The sequence below is a fragment of the Lissotriton helveticus genome, chromosome 11, assembly GCF_964261635.1.
Source record: "Lissotriton helveticus chromosome 11, aLisHel1.1, whole genome shotgun sequence".
Taxonomy (NCBI): Eukaryota; Metazoa; Chordata; class Amphibia; order Caudata; family Salamandridae; genus Lissotriton; species Lissotriton helveticus.
This window is the reverse complement of record NC_136072.1, coordinates 106179062-106196032: the sequence shown is the minus strand read 5'-3', so window position 1 is coordinate 106196032 and position 16971 is coordinate 106179062. Positions and strand designations below refer to the sequence as shown.

General features: G+C 51.8%; 1 protein-coding gene across 1 annotated transcript in view; it reads right to left on the bottom strand.

The window, feature by feature from the left end:
- Window positions 1-217: 217 nt before the first annotated feature.
- Window positions 218-16971, bottom strand: part of LOC144790740 (uncharacterized) — a 36930-nt gene continuing 20176 nt past the window's right edge. Inside the window, exons 3-4 of the mRNA XM_078665450.1 lie at window positions 2223-2493; window positions 218-1209 (exon numbers count right to left, since the gene is read on the bottom strand). Coding sequence (XP_078521576.1) covers window positions 218-1209; window positions 2223-2493 — 1263 coding nt within the window. The remainder of the gene's footprint in view (window positions 1210-2222; window positions 2494-16971) is intronic.

The following is a 16971-nucleotide window of genomic DNA, read 5'->3' as shown; positions in this document are numbered from 1 at the left end:
AACATCACACCAGCTCCCAGGCACCCAGCAGTCACAGACATCATCACACAAACTACAAATCTGAAAATAAAAAATCAGCTTTATTCAGCGGAATCACAAAAGAAAAGCAAATGAGAGTCCTCGCTCATTAAAGGGCAATGGCCAGTCCAATAGAGTCTCAGCAATAGCTTGTGCCTCCATGGGTGTCATCTCACCCAAACATGCCTGCACATGGCGTTTAATCAGCTGTGCTGACTATGGGGGCACCATCTGTGGAATCCTCCGGCACCGCATGGACAGGAGAGGGAAGGACAGGTGGAGTGGGTGCAGGTGTAGTGGATTCATCCACACTGGTTGGGGCATCGCCGAAAGTAGATTCAAAAACCTGGCTGCACACCTCAGCCAGGGCGGAAAAACTACCACCAGAACCCGGGGACACATTGGGGGTGGAGGTACAGGGCTGTGAGTCAGTCCTACTGGGTGTGTGGATGTGTGTGTGAGGTGTCTCCCCTCTCCCTGTGGGTGTGCCTACTTGCCCTTGAGACTGTGTGCGTGGAGCTTTGAGCTTCTTATGCTGTGTGTGTGCGCTGGGTGTGTCTGACCTGTGGCGTGTGCGTGTATGCTGTGTAGGTATGTGAGAGGCAGAGGTGGATGGCTCGGAAGGATGGGGGGGGGACAGATGCTGCTGGGTGTACATAGCTGCCGTCAGCGTTGATTCAATGGCAGCCACACTCCGACGCAGATCAGACATGGCTGATGACATGCCCTCCATGAACGACACCACCTGTGTAATCAGTTGTGTATGTCCATGGAGGACAGACAGCATGGATGCCTGACCTACTGCAATCTGCCGGAGTAGGTCCACTGTCTCAGCACTGAGGGCAGCAGGGGACACAGGGGCAGGGGCTGCGGTGCCGGGAACAAAGGAGACACGGGGGCTAGCACGGACCCTAGGCACACCAAGGAGTGGGAGGTTGGAGATGGGACTGGAGGAGGGGAGGGCAGCCAAAGATGTATGAGTGACCATTGCTGCATATTCCCCCCCCTCCTGAGAGTCTGTCTCGGATTCGTCGGCATGGTACGATGTGTCAGTCACATGTCGTGCGGCCTGTAGACTCTCCTCCCACTCTGTGCCACTGCCTCCCTCTGACACCTCCCAGCAGGTGGCACTGTCGGTGTGTCCCTCCGCCTGGTCCGCGCCTCTGTCTCCTCCAGATTCAGATGATGATGCTGTGAGCAAGGAGAAGAATTAAAACATATCAGTCACCTGTACACATCAGACATATCAGCTGCAAATCATATGGCCTCTTTCGTCAACATGGCATGCATCATGAGTCACATGACACATAACTCTTCATAATGACAATTCTACTTGTGGAGAAATGTCAGAGACACACAGCTCAATGTAAGGTAGGAGACAAGGTATAGGCAAGTAAAATACTTGTATGAGAGACACAATCATGATCCACTGCCTGACAACAGGATAGCTGATGATGCATAACAGTTCATTACCCAACCCTGCCACCCAAATCAAGACCTGGTCATGTTTGATTAGCTTTGACTCTGTGCCACATTAGAAAAGTCCTGGGCAAACTGCCATGTGATGCCGTCCTGGGACCTGAAACAAGTCTTCCATCACCTCACACTGCCATCACCGCTTTGTACATCCAAAGTCACATTGTGTGGCAAACCATCAATACCATGTACAAAGAACATGCCACAGATGGAGAGAATATGCACACACGCACTGCCCAGTGTGAGTATGCAGAAGTCCAAAATATAGCACATGTACATTGTGCACCTGCAGCTAACACAAGATAATTAGAAAGTGTACCATGGACAAAGGCCACTGAGGCTGACTTGTGCACAAAACACTTGTTGAGACTCAAGAACAGTGCCACAATATGAAGAAGGGCAGACATAGTGCACATGTGGTGCTACATTTAAGGTACGAACAGGTGTGACATACCCCCCTACAACATGAAGATGTGCAAAGGAAGATGCAACTTGAGACACTGCACCATAGGAGTACATGTCAAAAACAAGCATTAGCCAAAGCAAACCTCTACTGTGGAGTAGGGCAAGGCATGTAAAGAAGCAGCTGCTGACAGAGGGACAATCGAATTCCAATGCATGAACTGCCTGTCTGACTACACCACTCAAACTATGGGAGTGTGACCATGCCGTAGAGCTCTTCAGGTACCATTTCTCACACACATGACTACAAACAGACATGTACCTACCCCCTTCGTGCTGCTGTCCCTCCTGCAACTGCCTATGGAGGTCTGGGAACACCACTTCCAGGACCCGGAGCATGTTGGGGGTGAGTTGCCGGCTGCCGCCATGCCGGCGTGGAGCTTCCAGCTTCAGCTGGACTCGGGCGATGCGGCGGCTCCAGCACCGGATGTCCTGCCACCTCTTCTTTATGTTTCGAAGCCTCCTGCGAGGCCCCCCCTCGCTCCGGACAGCCCTGGCGATGTCCACCCAGATTTCACCCTTCTCATAGGCAGATACCTGTCACAAATGTAAAGTTACAGAACATCAGTATACCTGGTGCATGTTCCCAAGACACCCATATGTCCACAAAATACATGATGACAATAGGGCAACGTATGGCACACACATTAGCATCATTGTCCAGGAGTATGTGGCCTGTGTGCTAACAAAACTGCTTAGCATTACATTGTAAATCTACAGATTACATGAGGGCTGTAAAACACTCTTTGAGCATGACACTCACTGAACAAGACATGCTATATCTGGGTGCAATGCAGCACGTGACATGCTGTCACACACCACACTACAACAAATAACTCTCTTCTAACAACACTGTGCACCCTGGCACTCACTCACAACAACATTGCATCTATCCAGTATTACTACACAGTGGCTATGATGTCACACACACAACAGGTGCACACTCCAAGGTATTGCACACATCACTCACCTGATCCCCTGGTCTCCCATACAGCTTGCTGAAGTTGGGCAGGAGGGCATCCAGAAGGGCCTTGTTCTCACCATCAGTGAATGCAGGTGCCCTCTCCATGTTCAGCTAATCAGGGCCAGAGGATTCAGAGACAGCAGCTGTGGTTAGCACACCAATGTTGTGCAGGCAAGTGCCCTCCCACAGCCACATGCTGCCTTATATCTGTGCTGCAGAGGGTCTGTGAGTCCAAGGAGTAGTGTGTGATAGGCCACCATAATTTGCATCCTATGTTCCATCCAATCACATCACACCTAAGCCCATTACACACATATGCATGGTTTGAAAATAGAGCCAGAGCTGAACAACAACTTTCGCAACATTGTATACTTTTTCCTAACTGAATCTTCCAGGACACCTGTAGGAGTGTAAAAAACTCCGTATCCATGACAACCTGGTTGCATTTGGAACAGTACACTGTTTCCTTAGTTGTTCCCTATGAAATTTAAAAAATCCACACACAAGTACGGTGACATTGCCATTGCTACACATTGAATGGTGTAACGATGCGTACACAGGCCCGTACCATTGGGGTACGCTCAGTAGAGCCTAAAGGCGATAGGGAAACGATGCGTACACAGGCCCGTACCATTGGGGTACGCTCAGTAGAGCCTAAAGGCGATAGGGAAACGATGCGTACACAGGCCCCTACCATTGGGGTACGCTCAGCTCGCGTACAGCCTAAAGGCGATAGGGAAACGATGCGTACACAGGCCCGTACCATTGGGGTACGCTCAGCTCGCGTAGAGCCTAAAGGCGATAGGGAAACGATGCGTACACAGGCCCGTACCATTGGGGTACGCTCAGCTCGCGTAGAGCCTAAAGGCGATAGGGAAACGATGCGTACACAGGCCCGTACCATTGGGGTACGCTCAGCTCGCGTAGAGCCTAAAGGCGATAGGGAAACGATGCGTACACAGGCCCCTACCATTGGGGTACGCTCAGTAGAGCCTAAAGGCGATAGGGAAACGATGCGTACACAGGCCCGTACCATTGGGGTACGCTCAGCTCGCGTAGAGCCTAAAGGCGATAGGGAAACGATGCGTACACAGGCCCGTACCATTGGGGTACGCTCAGTAGAGCCTAAAGGCGATAGGGAAACGATGCGTACACAGGCCCGTACCATTGGGGTACGCTCAGCTCGCGTAGAGCCTAAAGGCGATAGGGAAACGATGCGTACACAGGCCCGTACCATTGGGGTACGCTCAGTAGAGCCTAAAGGCGATAGGGAAACGATGCGTACACAGGCCCGTACCATTGGGGTACGCTCAGCTCGCGTAGAGCCTAAAGGCGATAGGGAAACGATGCGTACACAGGCCCCTACCATTGGGGTACGCTCAGCTCGCGTAGAGCCTAAAGGCGATAGGGAAACGATGCGTACACAGGCCCGTACCATTGGGGTACGCTCAGCTCGCGTAGAGCCTAAAGGCGATAGGGAAACGATGCGTACACAGGCCCGTACCATTGGGGTACGCTCAGCTCGCGTAGAGCCTAAAGGCGATAGGGAAACGATGCGTACACAGGCCCCTACCATTGGGGTACGCTCAGCTCGCGTAGAGCCTAAAGGCGATAGGGAAACGATGCGTACACAGGCCCCTACCATTGGGGTACGCTCAGCTCGCGTAGAGCCTAAAGGCGATAGGGAAACGATGCGTACACAGGCCCGTACCATTGGGGTACGCTCAGCTCGCGTAGAGCCTAAAGGCGATAGGGAAACGATGCGTACACAGGCCCCTACCATTGGGGTACGCTCAGCTCGCGTAGAGCCTAAAGGCGATAGGGAAACGATGCGTACACAGGCCCGTACCATTGGGGTACGCTCAGTAGAGCCTAAAGGCGATAGGGAAACGATGCGTACACAGGCCCGTACCATTGGGGTACGCTCAGTAGAGCCTAAAGGCGATAGGGAAACGATGCGTACACAGGCCCGTACCATTGGGGTACGCTCAGCTCGCGTAGAGCCTAAAGGCGATAGGGAAACGATGCGTACACAGGCCCGTACCATTGGGGTACGCTCAGCTCGCGTAGAGCCTAAAGGCGATAGGGAAACGATGCGTACACAGGCCCCTACCATTGGGGTACGCTCAGTAGAGCCTAAAGGCGATAGGGAAACGATGCGTACACAGGCCCGTACCATTGGGGTACGCTCAGTAGAGCCTAAAGGCGATAGGGAAACGATGCGTACACAGGCCCGTACCATTGGGGTACGCTCAGTAGAGCCTAAAGGCGATAGGGAAACGATGCGTACACAGGCCCGTACCATTGGGGTACGCTCAGTAGAGCCTAAAGGCGATAGGGAAACGATGCGTACACAGGCCCCTACCATTGGGGTACATTGAGTCAGACATGGTCAAGTGAACGATTGTGTAGGCTGCGTCCCTGTCCACCTTCATGTCACCATTGGCAGAGTCACACTAGGAAATCACACAGCAGGGATGTAGTCTACACTCATGTCAACCATGTGGATGCATACATCAGCATGGCACACATACATCAGTATGTGCCAGGTTTGGCAGACATTGAAGAAGCACAGGGATTGTGACCGTGTGCCTCAGTTGATGTGTAAATAGCTTGCACAACATGTCATCATTCATGATGCACATGTGCATCACATGCATTCAACAATTTCAACACGATTGACGTCTGCAACATGTAGCGTGGCACATGAACACTCGAATGGGCCACAATTCAGTACAGGGAACTGCCACATGATGACAGGAACATGCCCACTGTCACAGAGGGGTCATAGCCGCACAGCATGACCCTGTGTGACCACGTCATGTGTGTGCCTTGTGCTACATTGTGCATGCTGTTAGCATATGCCATGAAGAGGTCAGTAAAGTATTACTCACCTCAGAATATCCACACATGTCATCCTGGACATGGCAATTTCCGTAATACCGTACACTTGTGTGTTGGTGTGTAATTCCTCTGGCTCTGCAAGTATCCTTGGCGTTGTGTCTGCCCTGATGACGTTATCTGAGTAGTCATATGTCACCTCTGCGTCCACACGTCAGGTCCTCTGTTTGTTTCTCAACACCAACGCAGCTCCGGTCTAAGTTAAAGCTTACACATTTTGTACCCTAAATCATTGTACTAACACTTCAGAACATTTACCTTTTATTGTCATACTCAAGACCGTGCCAATAGGGATGTCACTTACAAAGCCTGTGAGGAATGAAAAGGCCTCATGTTGGTGAGTGACCCTCACCGTCTGTGTCTCCACGGTTTTCACGTCAGGCACAACAACAAGAGCTGCTCCAATTGCGGGGAGCTGACATATGAATCCAGGTGTGATATGTCCCACAAGCCACTTAGACTCCAGCAGTTGGCACAGCAGCACAATAGCTCATGGTTGGGATGTAGGACCAGTGCATGTGTGTGGGTGTGGAGACATGTGAGCCCCTCATTAGTACATCATTCCCCAGGCGACACTTGTCAGGTAAACAACAAAAGTCAGAGATGTGTAATTGCATTGACAAATAACCATGATGCAAGTGCAATGCTGCATGGGATTAGGGTGACGGCGACCACACGGCTCCATCAGAACAGCAGCCATCGTAGCCAGCACCACGACCTACGGTCCCAGCCCTGCATGTGACACAGGAGGAGTAACTGCACTTCCTCATGTCCATGATGTCCTTCACCCCGGCCAGTGACTCTGCATCAGCTTCTGGCCCACCGTACCCGTCAGGGGGCAGTTGCGCCTCAGTTGATATGCCCCTGACGCCATCATTCGCTGAGTGACGGACGCAGGCGGTGCATACGTCCCAGAACCGCTGTGACAGACATGATCGGAATGTTCATCCAGGTCCCCGCTGGTGCAACTCACAACCTCACTGCCAGATCTCCCCCAGGTGTCAGCCGTGGCGCCATTCTGGGGTGGTGCTGGCCCCGATAACACACACTGTACGGCTCCGCCGTGGTAACTGTGTGGCAGAACACCGCTCTTAATGCTGCATGGGAATGTAAACATCAATGAGCTGGCCACACCTCATTACAATTGGCGCTAATGAGTATTGGGAGGGTCAAGAAGACCCACTGGCACGTGAGTGTCAGTCCCAACACCACAGGACAGGTGGACTGGGGGATGCGAGTGTTGTGGACACCTAGCCAGACACAGGTGATGTCTCAACTCAAAAGATGTATTTGGATGATTTGGCAACGTTCAGTGTAGTGTTTATGTGGGCGGTTGTAACCATGGCCCTTCATCTCCCTGTTGTTGCGGTGAGGACCAACTTGTCACTCAGGTCCTTCAACTACACTAACGCTACGCTGAGCCTCTGCAGGCTCATCTTGATGAGAGTACTGTATGTATTTTTGCAAGCTTGTACAGCCACGCAGCATGTTTGTCTGTACATAGGCACGTTGTCAGACCCCCACTGCCCTACCCGGACTGACCATGTTCCCTGTCCTACCACCCCATCCCAGGAAGCATCTGCATGCAGCCCTCAAAACCACAGAACACATTCACGTTACCTACGCTGTAGAGGGTATCCAAGAGGTACAGGCACTACGCAAAGATGTCATCATCCTCCCTGACTCTGGGAGTGATGTTTAGCTACTTGACATGCATCTTTGCCTGCTACCCACACTCTCTGTGGGATATGTTTGTGTAACAGCTGCCAGTGTATGCGTTGTAGGTACAGCCAAAACGTGGCCACGCCCTTGTCGGATGCCAATCAACAACACTACTTTTGTTCCGGTGTGGCCTGGATAGCCACCACTCACTGGTCAGATCAATGACACCCAGGGAGGCTAATTAGTCCTAAGCTATGTATGTATAGAAATGTGACACTTTGCTACTGCCTACTGTTCCTTACAGATATTGGTTCACAAAAGGTAAGTAACTAGTCCTTGAAAGTACTGTGCATCTGCTGTAGGAGCATATATGTTGTGTCCTTGCTGTGATGGCAGGGTGACTAATGTACACACACCATGCCACGTGTGTAAATGACCCGTTCACATGTGTGATGGCATTACAGACCGTCAGTGACAAATGTAATTATCATGATGTATGATGATGGTCATGTAATTCTCACTGAAAGTACACACCGCGACATGACTAAGGCTGAACAGTGCAAATGATTGCACATGTGGTGTGTGTGTGTATTGCAGTCTGCCCTCTGGGTGTGCAACCTCCTACTGACATTGACATGACGTGTCTCACTGACATGATACATTGTCATGGTCACTTAGACCTGTACATCTGAAGGCTTGTATGCATGTCACATCCATTCCACACACTACAGGTATTTACCTTCGCCACGGAGGAGTGTGTGGGAGCTGGCATCTGTGTGTATCCCACACCACACTCCAAATTGTCTACATCATTTGAAGAGGTGTTGCTTGTGCCATGTACATTGTTATAGTCTTAGTCAGACAGTTGTAGACATTTCCTTAAAATTGTGTCTTGCAGGGCACCCCCTCTGGAAAGGCCGTTGCCTGACTTGGAAGCCATGAGGGAGCGCAACTGCATCCGTCGATATCGCTTCGGCCGACAGTTGATCAAGGACCTGACGGGCAGGCTTGAGGCTCACCTACAACCACGCCACAGGTATCCAAGTGCACTGACACCCAAGGTGAAGGTGATGGCAGCCCTCCATTTCTTTGCCACAGGTACCTTCCAATTTACCATACCTGATGTGGGAGGGATGTCTCAGACCATGTTTAGCCGGGTATTGAGTGATGTTTTGGGAGCAATGTTGCTCCACCTTGATGATTTCATTACATTCCCTACTCCAGAAGAGTTGACAGATGTCAAGGGGCAATTCTATGGCCTGGGCCGTATGCCACATGTAATTGGTGCAATTGATGGTACACATGTTACTCTTGTCCCACCACAGGCTCAGGAGCAAGCGTATCGCAACAGGAAACACTACCACTCGATAAATGCCCTGGTGGTGTGTCTTGCCAACATGATTATCTCACATGTTTGTGCACGTTATCCAGGATCGTGCCACGATGCTTTCATCATGAGGCGTAGCAGGGTACCACAGATGATGCTGCAGCTGCACAACCACCGGGCATGTCTAGTTGGTGAGTATACACTGTGAGCTCTGTATGTCAGTATGTCACAACTTCATGATCTGCATCATATGATTGACTCTTGTACATGTTGTCAAATTGCAGGAGACGCTGGATATCCAAACATGCCATGGCTAATGACTCCGCTACGCAACCCCAGGACAGCTGCAGACCAGCGTTACAACAATGCACATGTGAAGACCAGGCAGGTGATCGAACGGACCTTTGGACTCCTGAAGAGCCGCTTCAGGTGCCTGGACAAGACAGGCGGAGCCCTCCAATACAGCCCACGCAAGGTGTGTGACATCTTCACCGTGTGCTGCATGCTACACAACATGGCAGTGGAGAAGGCTGTGCCACTCTACCTGGATCCTGATGAGCTGGAACATCCGCCCGTTGAGGATGAAGGCCTTGGCCAGGATGCCAGTGATGAGGAGGGTGAAGATGATATCCGCGGTCACCTCATCCGCAACTTCTTTTCATGATGGTGAGTCCTTTCATCTTTTCAGTAAAAGATGGACTATAGAGTAGCATGGGTAGCATGCTATGTATGCAACAGACTGTAAGCAAGATCAATTGGATGTGTGTTGTGCTGTGTCACATGTTCAGTTGGAATGCTACACACATACGTGCTATGAGTGCACTCGGAATGTACAGGTGTCATACTACATCAGGCTATTCAACAGACATTGTCAAAATGACATTATACCGACCGTGACCCCTTGTGTGCCACTCTCATCCACAGCTCGTCCTGCCTGTTGTCCGTTGGGGTACATCGTGGTCATCCTGCTACTGCTCATTATGATTGCACCGTCAGCCACATCAACGGAGCATGCTTGAACATGTGGAGGAGTCAATTTGGGTAAGGACTCATATGAGGCTGTTTAGCATTGGTATGTGTAGAAATGTGTGGTACATGTTCATGTGCATGTGGTGTCATCTTGCATACATGCTACTCCATTATGTACCTCATGACATGTATGGCCACTCCCATGACAGGATAGTCACCCCTTCTGTCATCTGTTGTACTTTGATACTCTGGTGAATGCATCAATGTGTGGAGACATTGCCACAGCAACATTGCACATACCATGGCATGACATTGTGTCAGAGGTCACAACCACGGACTCTGTGGGGGATTGCAGCCTCACTGTGTGCATTAGAATGTGACTGGATCCTCACCTCCAGCTTGTGGGCCAGTCCAGTGTGAGTACCATGAAAGCATGTGGTGTTGGTGTTGCCCAGTGTATGTTCCACATCTTAAGACAACTGTCCCGTGAATCAGTTAACATGGATGCATTGCCCCTTGCAGCAGTATATCATGTCACTGTCATGTCGTTACCTCAGTGCAGGTTGAGAATACTGCAACGCCAGCCTTCACAGTGAGTAGCCGTGATGTTTAGATGCACATGATGCCATGTATGTTTAGCATGACAAAGTAAAAAGTGTGAAAGATGCATATGTGAATTTCTGTGTAGCACCAGTGGAGTGCGGTCATTCACATGAATCTCTGGTCGCCGGCACCATGACTGTGCTATGGTAGGGTCTGATTATGTAGCTTGGATGGACATCACTTGCACTTAATATTTGTTGTACATGCATATCATGTTTAGCATTGTGATGCATACTTGCCACACCAAAAGACTGGCTACAGAGTGCCTTCATTGCATGTCGATCATTAACTTCCTCGTCATATGTGATACTAACAGCTGGAGTGGATTTGCTCAAGTTAGCTTACAGGGCCCTTATGGCTTACCAATATCACATACAGACTTTAGAGTTAGCGGTAGTTTGATTTCCATATGTTTCCATTTGTTACTGATGTCTACCTCATCTGTGCCTGGGAATGTGTTTATACTACATAGATCTTTTTGCATGGGTGCTCACTTGTGAGCGTTACACATGACTCTAATGGATGACAGACTGTCCCAGTTTTTATGTGTCTGTGTCACAGCATCGAATCTGATGTGATGGCATGATTAATCATCATTATTTGTCACCAGACAGTACACTTCACAGGTGTGACTGGTAGAGTGTAGCTAATGAGGTTTTTGAAGTGTCTGTGACATGAGAATGTTGTCCTAATGCTTAATTGCCTCTGTTTCAGGTCTCCCTCCCAGCAGTTCCCATCCTCTCCTTCCCTCGCCTGATCACCCTTTTGTGTCTGTTGTTTGTACTCAGACCAATGGGCTATTTGGAGGTGGAACCCTTAGAGCATCACACCAGTCTGATGAAGAAAGGTACGGCCAGTCGTTGACAGCCTTGTAGGTATTCGTAAAGCGGCATTACAGGTGACATCATGATTAGTGTAAATTGGACTTATTGACAATGCACATGTATGATTGTGATAGCTCCATGGGCTCACAATGTAGATTATCATGTTGTGCATGACGTCTGACTCCTACAGAATCTAGTGCCTGCTTGTGTCTCTACACACATGTCCGTCTAATGTGCACATATACTATTTTCAAATTAGTTACCTCATGCTTGTTAGGTGTGTAACTGTGTATTGTCCACACACATGGGGTGGGTGAAGGCTATAATACTATGTTGTGTGTGAGGTAGATGTCTTTGTTGGTGCAGTTTGGATTTGAACACACTAGCTCTTGTATACACCTGCAGACGCTGTGTGTCTTGTGCCCCACTTGACCGTAAGGGCCCTGATCCACTGACTGTGATGTGTGGTGTTTACTGTGCCATTTAGTAGTCAGTGATCCTGAGTGAGGCAGACACTCCTGCCTTCACATCCACATGTCACTTTGCGCATTGCGGCTGCCCTTGTGTTATGTGTTTGTTTAGCAATTAGTCACACCCCTCCTGCCGTCATTTATTCACTCATTGCTGCAGCTGCATACACAGCCAACATGCAGCGCACACTATCCAGGAACACAGACACCTACAGGATGACCCTCCTTCCATCCATTAATAGAGCATGCTCCGGCCACCCTACACACAGACAACACCAGACATTCACCCTCGTGCTATGAAAATGCTGTGTACTCAGTCATAGCTGCTGCTATGCGTGTGTGTGCAACACATACTGGCACAACTATGCAGATTCACATGACATTGGGTCTACGTACCACCAGGTCATGTGGCGTGTCCAACACACACACACCTTACATTGGCACACTATTGTAGAGTGTTAGCTTGTCAACACCACTAGATCCGAAAACTGTTAGCTTACAGTCACGTGCCAGAACACAACATGCTCACACCACTTCAACATTGCTGTCACAGTCAGTCAAGTTGGCACATGGGACACACACCATGACCCTGTCTCTTGGGTGTGGTGTGATTTGGCGGTTCCGGGGTTGGTATTTGTCTGGTGTGTGTTGTTTTTCTGTATGCGTTGTTCCCATTACAGTAGTATAGTACTTGTAGCTCCATAGGGGTAGGTCACCTAATCAGGTGTGCCTGTGTAGAGTGCTCCAGCCCATTGCCCACAGTCTGTCCTGCCACCGTCATCCTGTGCGGCATTAATCACATACACAGTAATGCATCATGCTGATGGTAGCTCACATACCTGAGGACACAGTTGTAGGTACTCCCTACATGGACTACTACTTTTGTGACACTGACATGTACTCCTCAAAGTGACTCTCCTGGGCCTGCCTGTGCTAGCTGTTTGGGATTCATTCCCCCCTCCAGCATTGACTGTCCCACACAGGTGTGTCTTACCATCCATGTATGTAGTTTGTGGAAATTTCTGACCAATGTGTGTCATCACTCAGATTCTGATCCAAGTGTGTGGATGACTGCTGTTTGTTGTATACCTTGCATTTATGACATTTGCTGACACATATACATGTATGCTGTTTCAAAGATTACTCACCAAATGCGTATGATGTTTAAATTATTTATTGGGTGCTCTAGTGCATGAAACGTGAATAGGTGCTGTACAGAAAGGGGGGGGAATCCAAAATTCACTGCTGGAGATGAGATGGCTTACTGTTTCAGTCAACAGAGTCCAGCCCACAGTGCCTGACATCATTGGGCAGACTGTGACCAGCAAGTCCTTGTGGGAGAGTCTCGTAGGGGATGCTGTTGCACCCAGGGGCTATATGCCAGGTCCAGTGTCCTGGGAGAAGTCCATGGGCCACAGGCCCTCAACGCCTTCGGCGTGGACGACCCGCCTTCCTTGGGGGACCCTCATGTGCAGGCATGGACGGTGCATGGGACGCTACGTCAGAGGGTTCAACCTCCTCCCTCTCCTCCCTCCCTGTGGCTGGTGTTGCACTTTGCCGTGATGTTGCTGGCCTTGTGACACAGGGAGGGGGCTGCATGTTGGCAGCCATCTGACGTAGCACATGGACAATGTCCCTATGCACCATCAAGAGCTGAGCCTGGTGTGCCTCCACCCGTCCATAATGCAGGTCTTGCCTGGCTATTTGCTCTGCCTGCTGTTCTTTGAGCTGGTTGAGGGTCTCCGCAAGCTGGTTTACCTCACTGGTGTCCCGCCGGTATGCCTCAAGGATGTTATCGAGTTCAGCCATACCGGTCCCTGCAGCTGACTGGCCAGATTCTCGCCTCCGCCTTGCGCCACTCCCACCACCCTGACCCACATGAGCACGGCCTGCGCTTGTGGGCACATCCGATCGACGGGCCCCCCGAGTGCTGGGAGGGTGGAGGTTGTCACCAACCTCAGGGGCGCCCGACAAAGGGTGTCCCTCATTTTCAGACTGGCTCTCTTGTGAATCATGGGCAGGGCTCTGACCTGTCTGCTGGGATGTGGTGGGAATAGGTCCGGTGGTTGGCAGAGATGTAGCTGGTATAGTTGCTGCAGGGGTTTGGGATCCAGAGGAGCCAGGTTGGTTGGGGTCATCCACAGTGCGTTGAGGGACGGCGCTGGCGGTGGGGTCTGGGTCCTGCTGAGCCTGGGACTGGGATCCTTGGCCCCCCTGGCTGGGGGGGCGATCCGCACGTTGCCCTGTGTGTGGGAGAGAGAGAGACACTGTTAGGGCTATATCAAGTGACATGTGGTTTTGTTATCCATTATCAGCATCACTGTTCCACAAGCTATACATAGTTGACATTGTACAGTTGTGTATTTAGTGGTAGAAAAACACAATAGTACGATGGGGTATATACATTCATCCAATCTCTTGACAATGACTGACACAGCCATTGCTGTGTCTTGTGTTGCCGGCACCACACGTGTAAAGAATTTGTAAGTTTCACGCAACATCCTGGATGTGGTGAAAAATCTTATGTGTGCGGCAAGCATGCACAGAGTTTAGATGCAGCATGTTGATGTAAGAGACAGAGCATCATTATTTAGCATGTCAGCTACTACTTTGGATGTCTTTTGCTGTTCCATACTGGCCAAACAATGGCAACACCGCTGGACCTGTACACCCACTTGGAGATCATGGCTTTAGAACTTGGCACTTCTCTGAGACGCATCACCTTGTCAATACCCATGTCCATGTTGGTGCTTATGTACATCCACAAAGGTAATGAGATGGGGCACTAGCTTTTTTAGAGGGCCACAATGGACTGGAGCTTCTGTTATGTGCATGTAAGAGTTGTATGCATATTCTTATGAGTACGTGTTTTGTTGTGGTACATGGCAATTGGAACAGTGTTGCAATACAACGCCTGTCTCCCGGGGATGAGTTTATGTAAGGGGTGTGTACAACACGCCATGCTATTACTTTGTTTGCAAATTGCAAGCGTCCATTGTTCATGTTTTGGCTGTCCCCTCATGTGGCATGCTGCCATTATGTTGGATTTGTGTTTATGCACAGCATGTGTGACCTTGTCCTGATGTTTGTGTTGGCAATGAGCACAGGAGGGACTTGTGCTGCCTACACCTGTGCCCATTGTGTACTATTGAGCTTTCTGAGATGTGTGTCCTGACACAGTACAGTGTTGACAGGAAATGGTGGCTGTCTTACAGGCACATGGCAGATGCTTGCTGGTACTTGTGAGACATCCCTTAACATTCAGCTCTATGGAGTTTGTGAGGCCTGTGCAGTGCTTGTGTGCAACTGTGTGTGTGCCTCAGGGATGTGCATTGAGGTGACCGAGGGACAAACACTGACTGATGGAGACAGAGGGAGAGGGCAACAGAGGGAGAGGGCCACAGAGGGAGACAGAGGGAGAGGGCGACAGAGGGAGAGGGCCACAGAGGGAGAGGGCCACAGAGGGAGACAGAGGGAGAGGGAGACAGAGGGAGAGGGCGACAGAGGGAGACAGAGGGAGAGGGCGACAGAGGGAGAGGGCGACAGAGGGAGAGGGAGGGAGAGGGCCACAGAGGGAGACAGAGGGAGACAGAGGGAGACAGAGGGCGACAGAGGGAGAGGGAGGGAGAGGGCCACAGAGGGAGAGGGCCACAGAGGGAGAGGGCCACAGAGGGAGACAGAGGGCGACAGAGGGAGAGGGAGGGAGAGGGCCACAGAGGGAGACAGAGGGCGACAGAGGGAGAGGGAGGGAGAGGGCCACAGAGGGAGACAGAGGGAGACAGAGGGAGAGGGCGACAGAGGGAGAGGGAGGGAGAGGGCCACAGAGGGAGAGGGCCACAGAGGGAGAGGGCCACAGAGGGAGACAGAGGGAGAGGGAGACAGAGGGAGAGGGCGACAGAGGGAGAGGGCGACAGAGGGAGAGGGAGGGAGAGGGCCACAGAGGGAGACAGAGGGAGACAGAGGGAGAGGGCGACAGAGGGAGAGGGAGGGAGAGGGCCACAGAGGGAGAGGGCCACAGAGGGAGAGGGCCACAGAGGGAGACAGAGGGAGAGGGAGACAGAGGGAGAGGGCGACAGAGGGAGACAGAGGGAGAGGGCGACAGAGGGAGACAGAGGGAGAGGGCGACAGAGGGAGAGGGCCACAGAGGGAGACAGAGGGAGAGGGCGACAGAGGGAGAGGGCCACAGAGGGAGAGGGCCACAGAGGGAGACAGAGGGAGAGGGAGACAGAGGGAGAGGGCGACAGAGGGAGACAGAGGGAGAGGGCGACAGAGGGAGAGGGCGACAGAGGGAGACAGAGGGAGACAGAGGGAGAGGGCGACAGAGGGAGACAGAGGGAGACAGAGGGCGACAGAGGGAGAGGGAGGGAGAGGGCCACAGAGGGAGAGGGCCACAGAGGGAGAGGGCCACAGAGGGAGACAGAGGGCGACAGAGGGAGAGGGAGGGAGAGGGCCACAGAGGGAGACAGAGGGAGACAGAGGGAGAGGGAGGGAGAGGGCCACAGAGGGAGACAGAGGGCGACAGAGGGAGAGGGAGGGAGAGGGCGACAGAGGGAGACAGAGGGAGACAGAGGGCGACAGAGGGCGACAGAGGGAGAGGGAGGGAGAGGGCCACAGAGGGAGACAGAGGGAGACAGAGGGAGAGGGAGACAGAGGGAGAGGGCGACAGAGGGAGACAGAGGGAGAGGGCGACAGAGGGAGAGGGCGACAGAGGGAGACAGAGGGAGACAGAGGGAGAGGGCGACAGAGGGAGACAGAGGGAGACAGAGGGCGACAGAGGGAGAGGGAGGGAGAGGGCCACAGAGGGAGAGGGCCACAGAGGGAGAGGGCCACAGAGGGAGACAGAGGGCGACAGAGGGAGAGGGAGGGAGAGGGCCACAGAGGGAGACAGAGGGAGACAGAGGGAGAGGGAGGGAGAGGGCCACAGAGGGAGACAGAGGGCGACAGAGGGAGAGGGAGGGAGAGGGCCACAGAGGGAGACAGAGGGAGACAGAGGGCGACAGAGGGCGACAGAGGGAGAGGGAGGGAGAGGGCCACAGAGGGAGACAGAGGGAGACAGAGGGAGAGGGAGACAGAGGGAGAGGGCGACAGAGGGAGACAGAGGGAGAGGGAGACAGAGGGAGAGGGCGACAGAGACAGAGGGCGAGACAGGGATGGAGACAGGTAGATTGTGCTTGCTCTCTTGCTACACTGCCTTACTTTGTCACAAAATGATGCATCTCTGAAAGGTGTGTCAGCAAAATGTTAATATTTAGCAGCTGTGGTCTAGTATCTTGTGTGATCTTTACCTATCCCTGT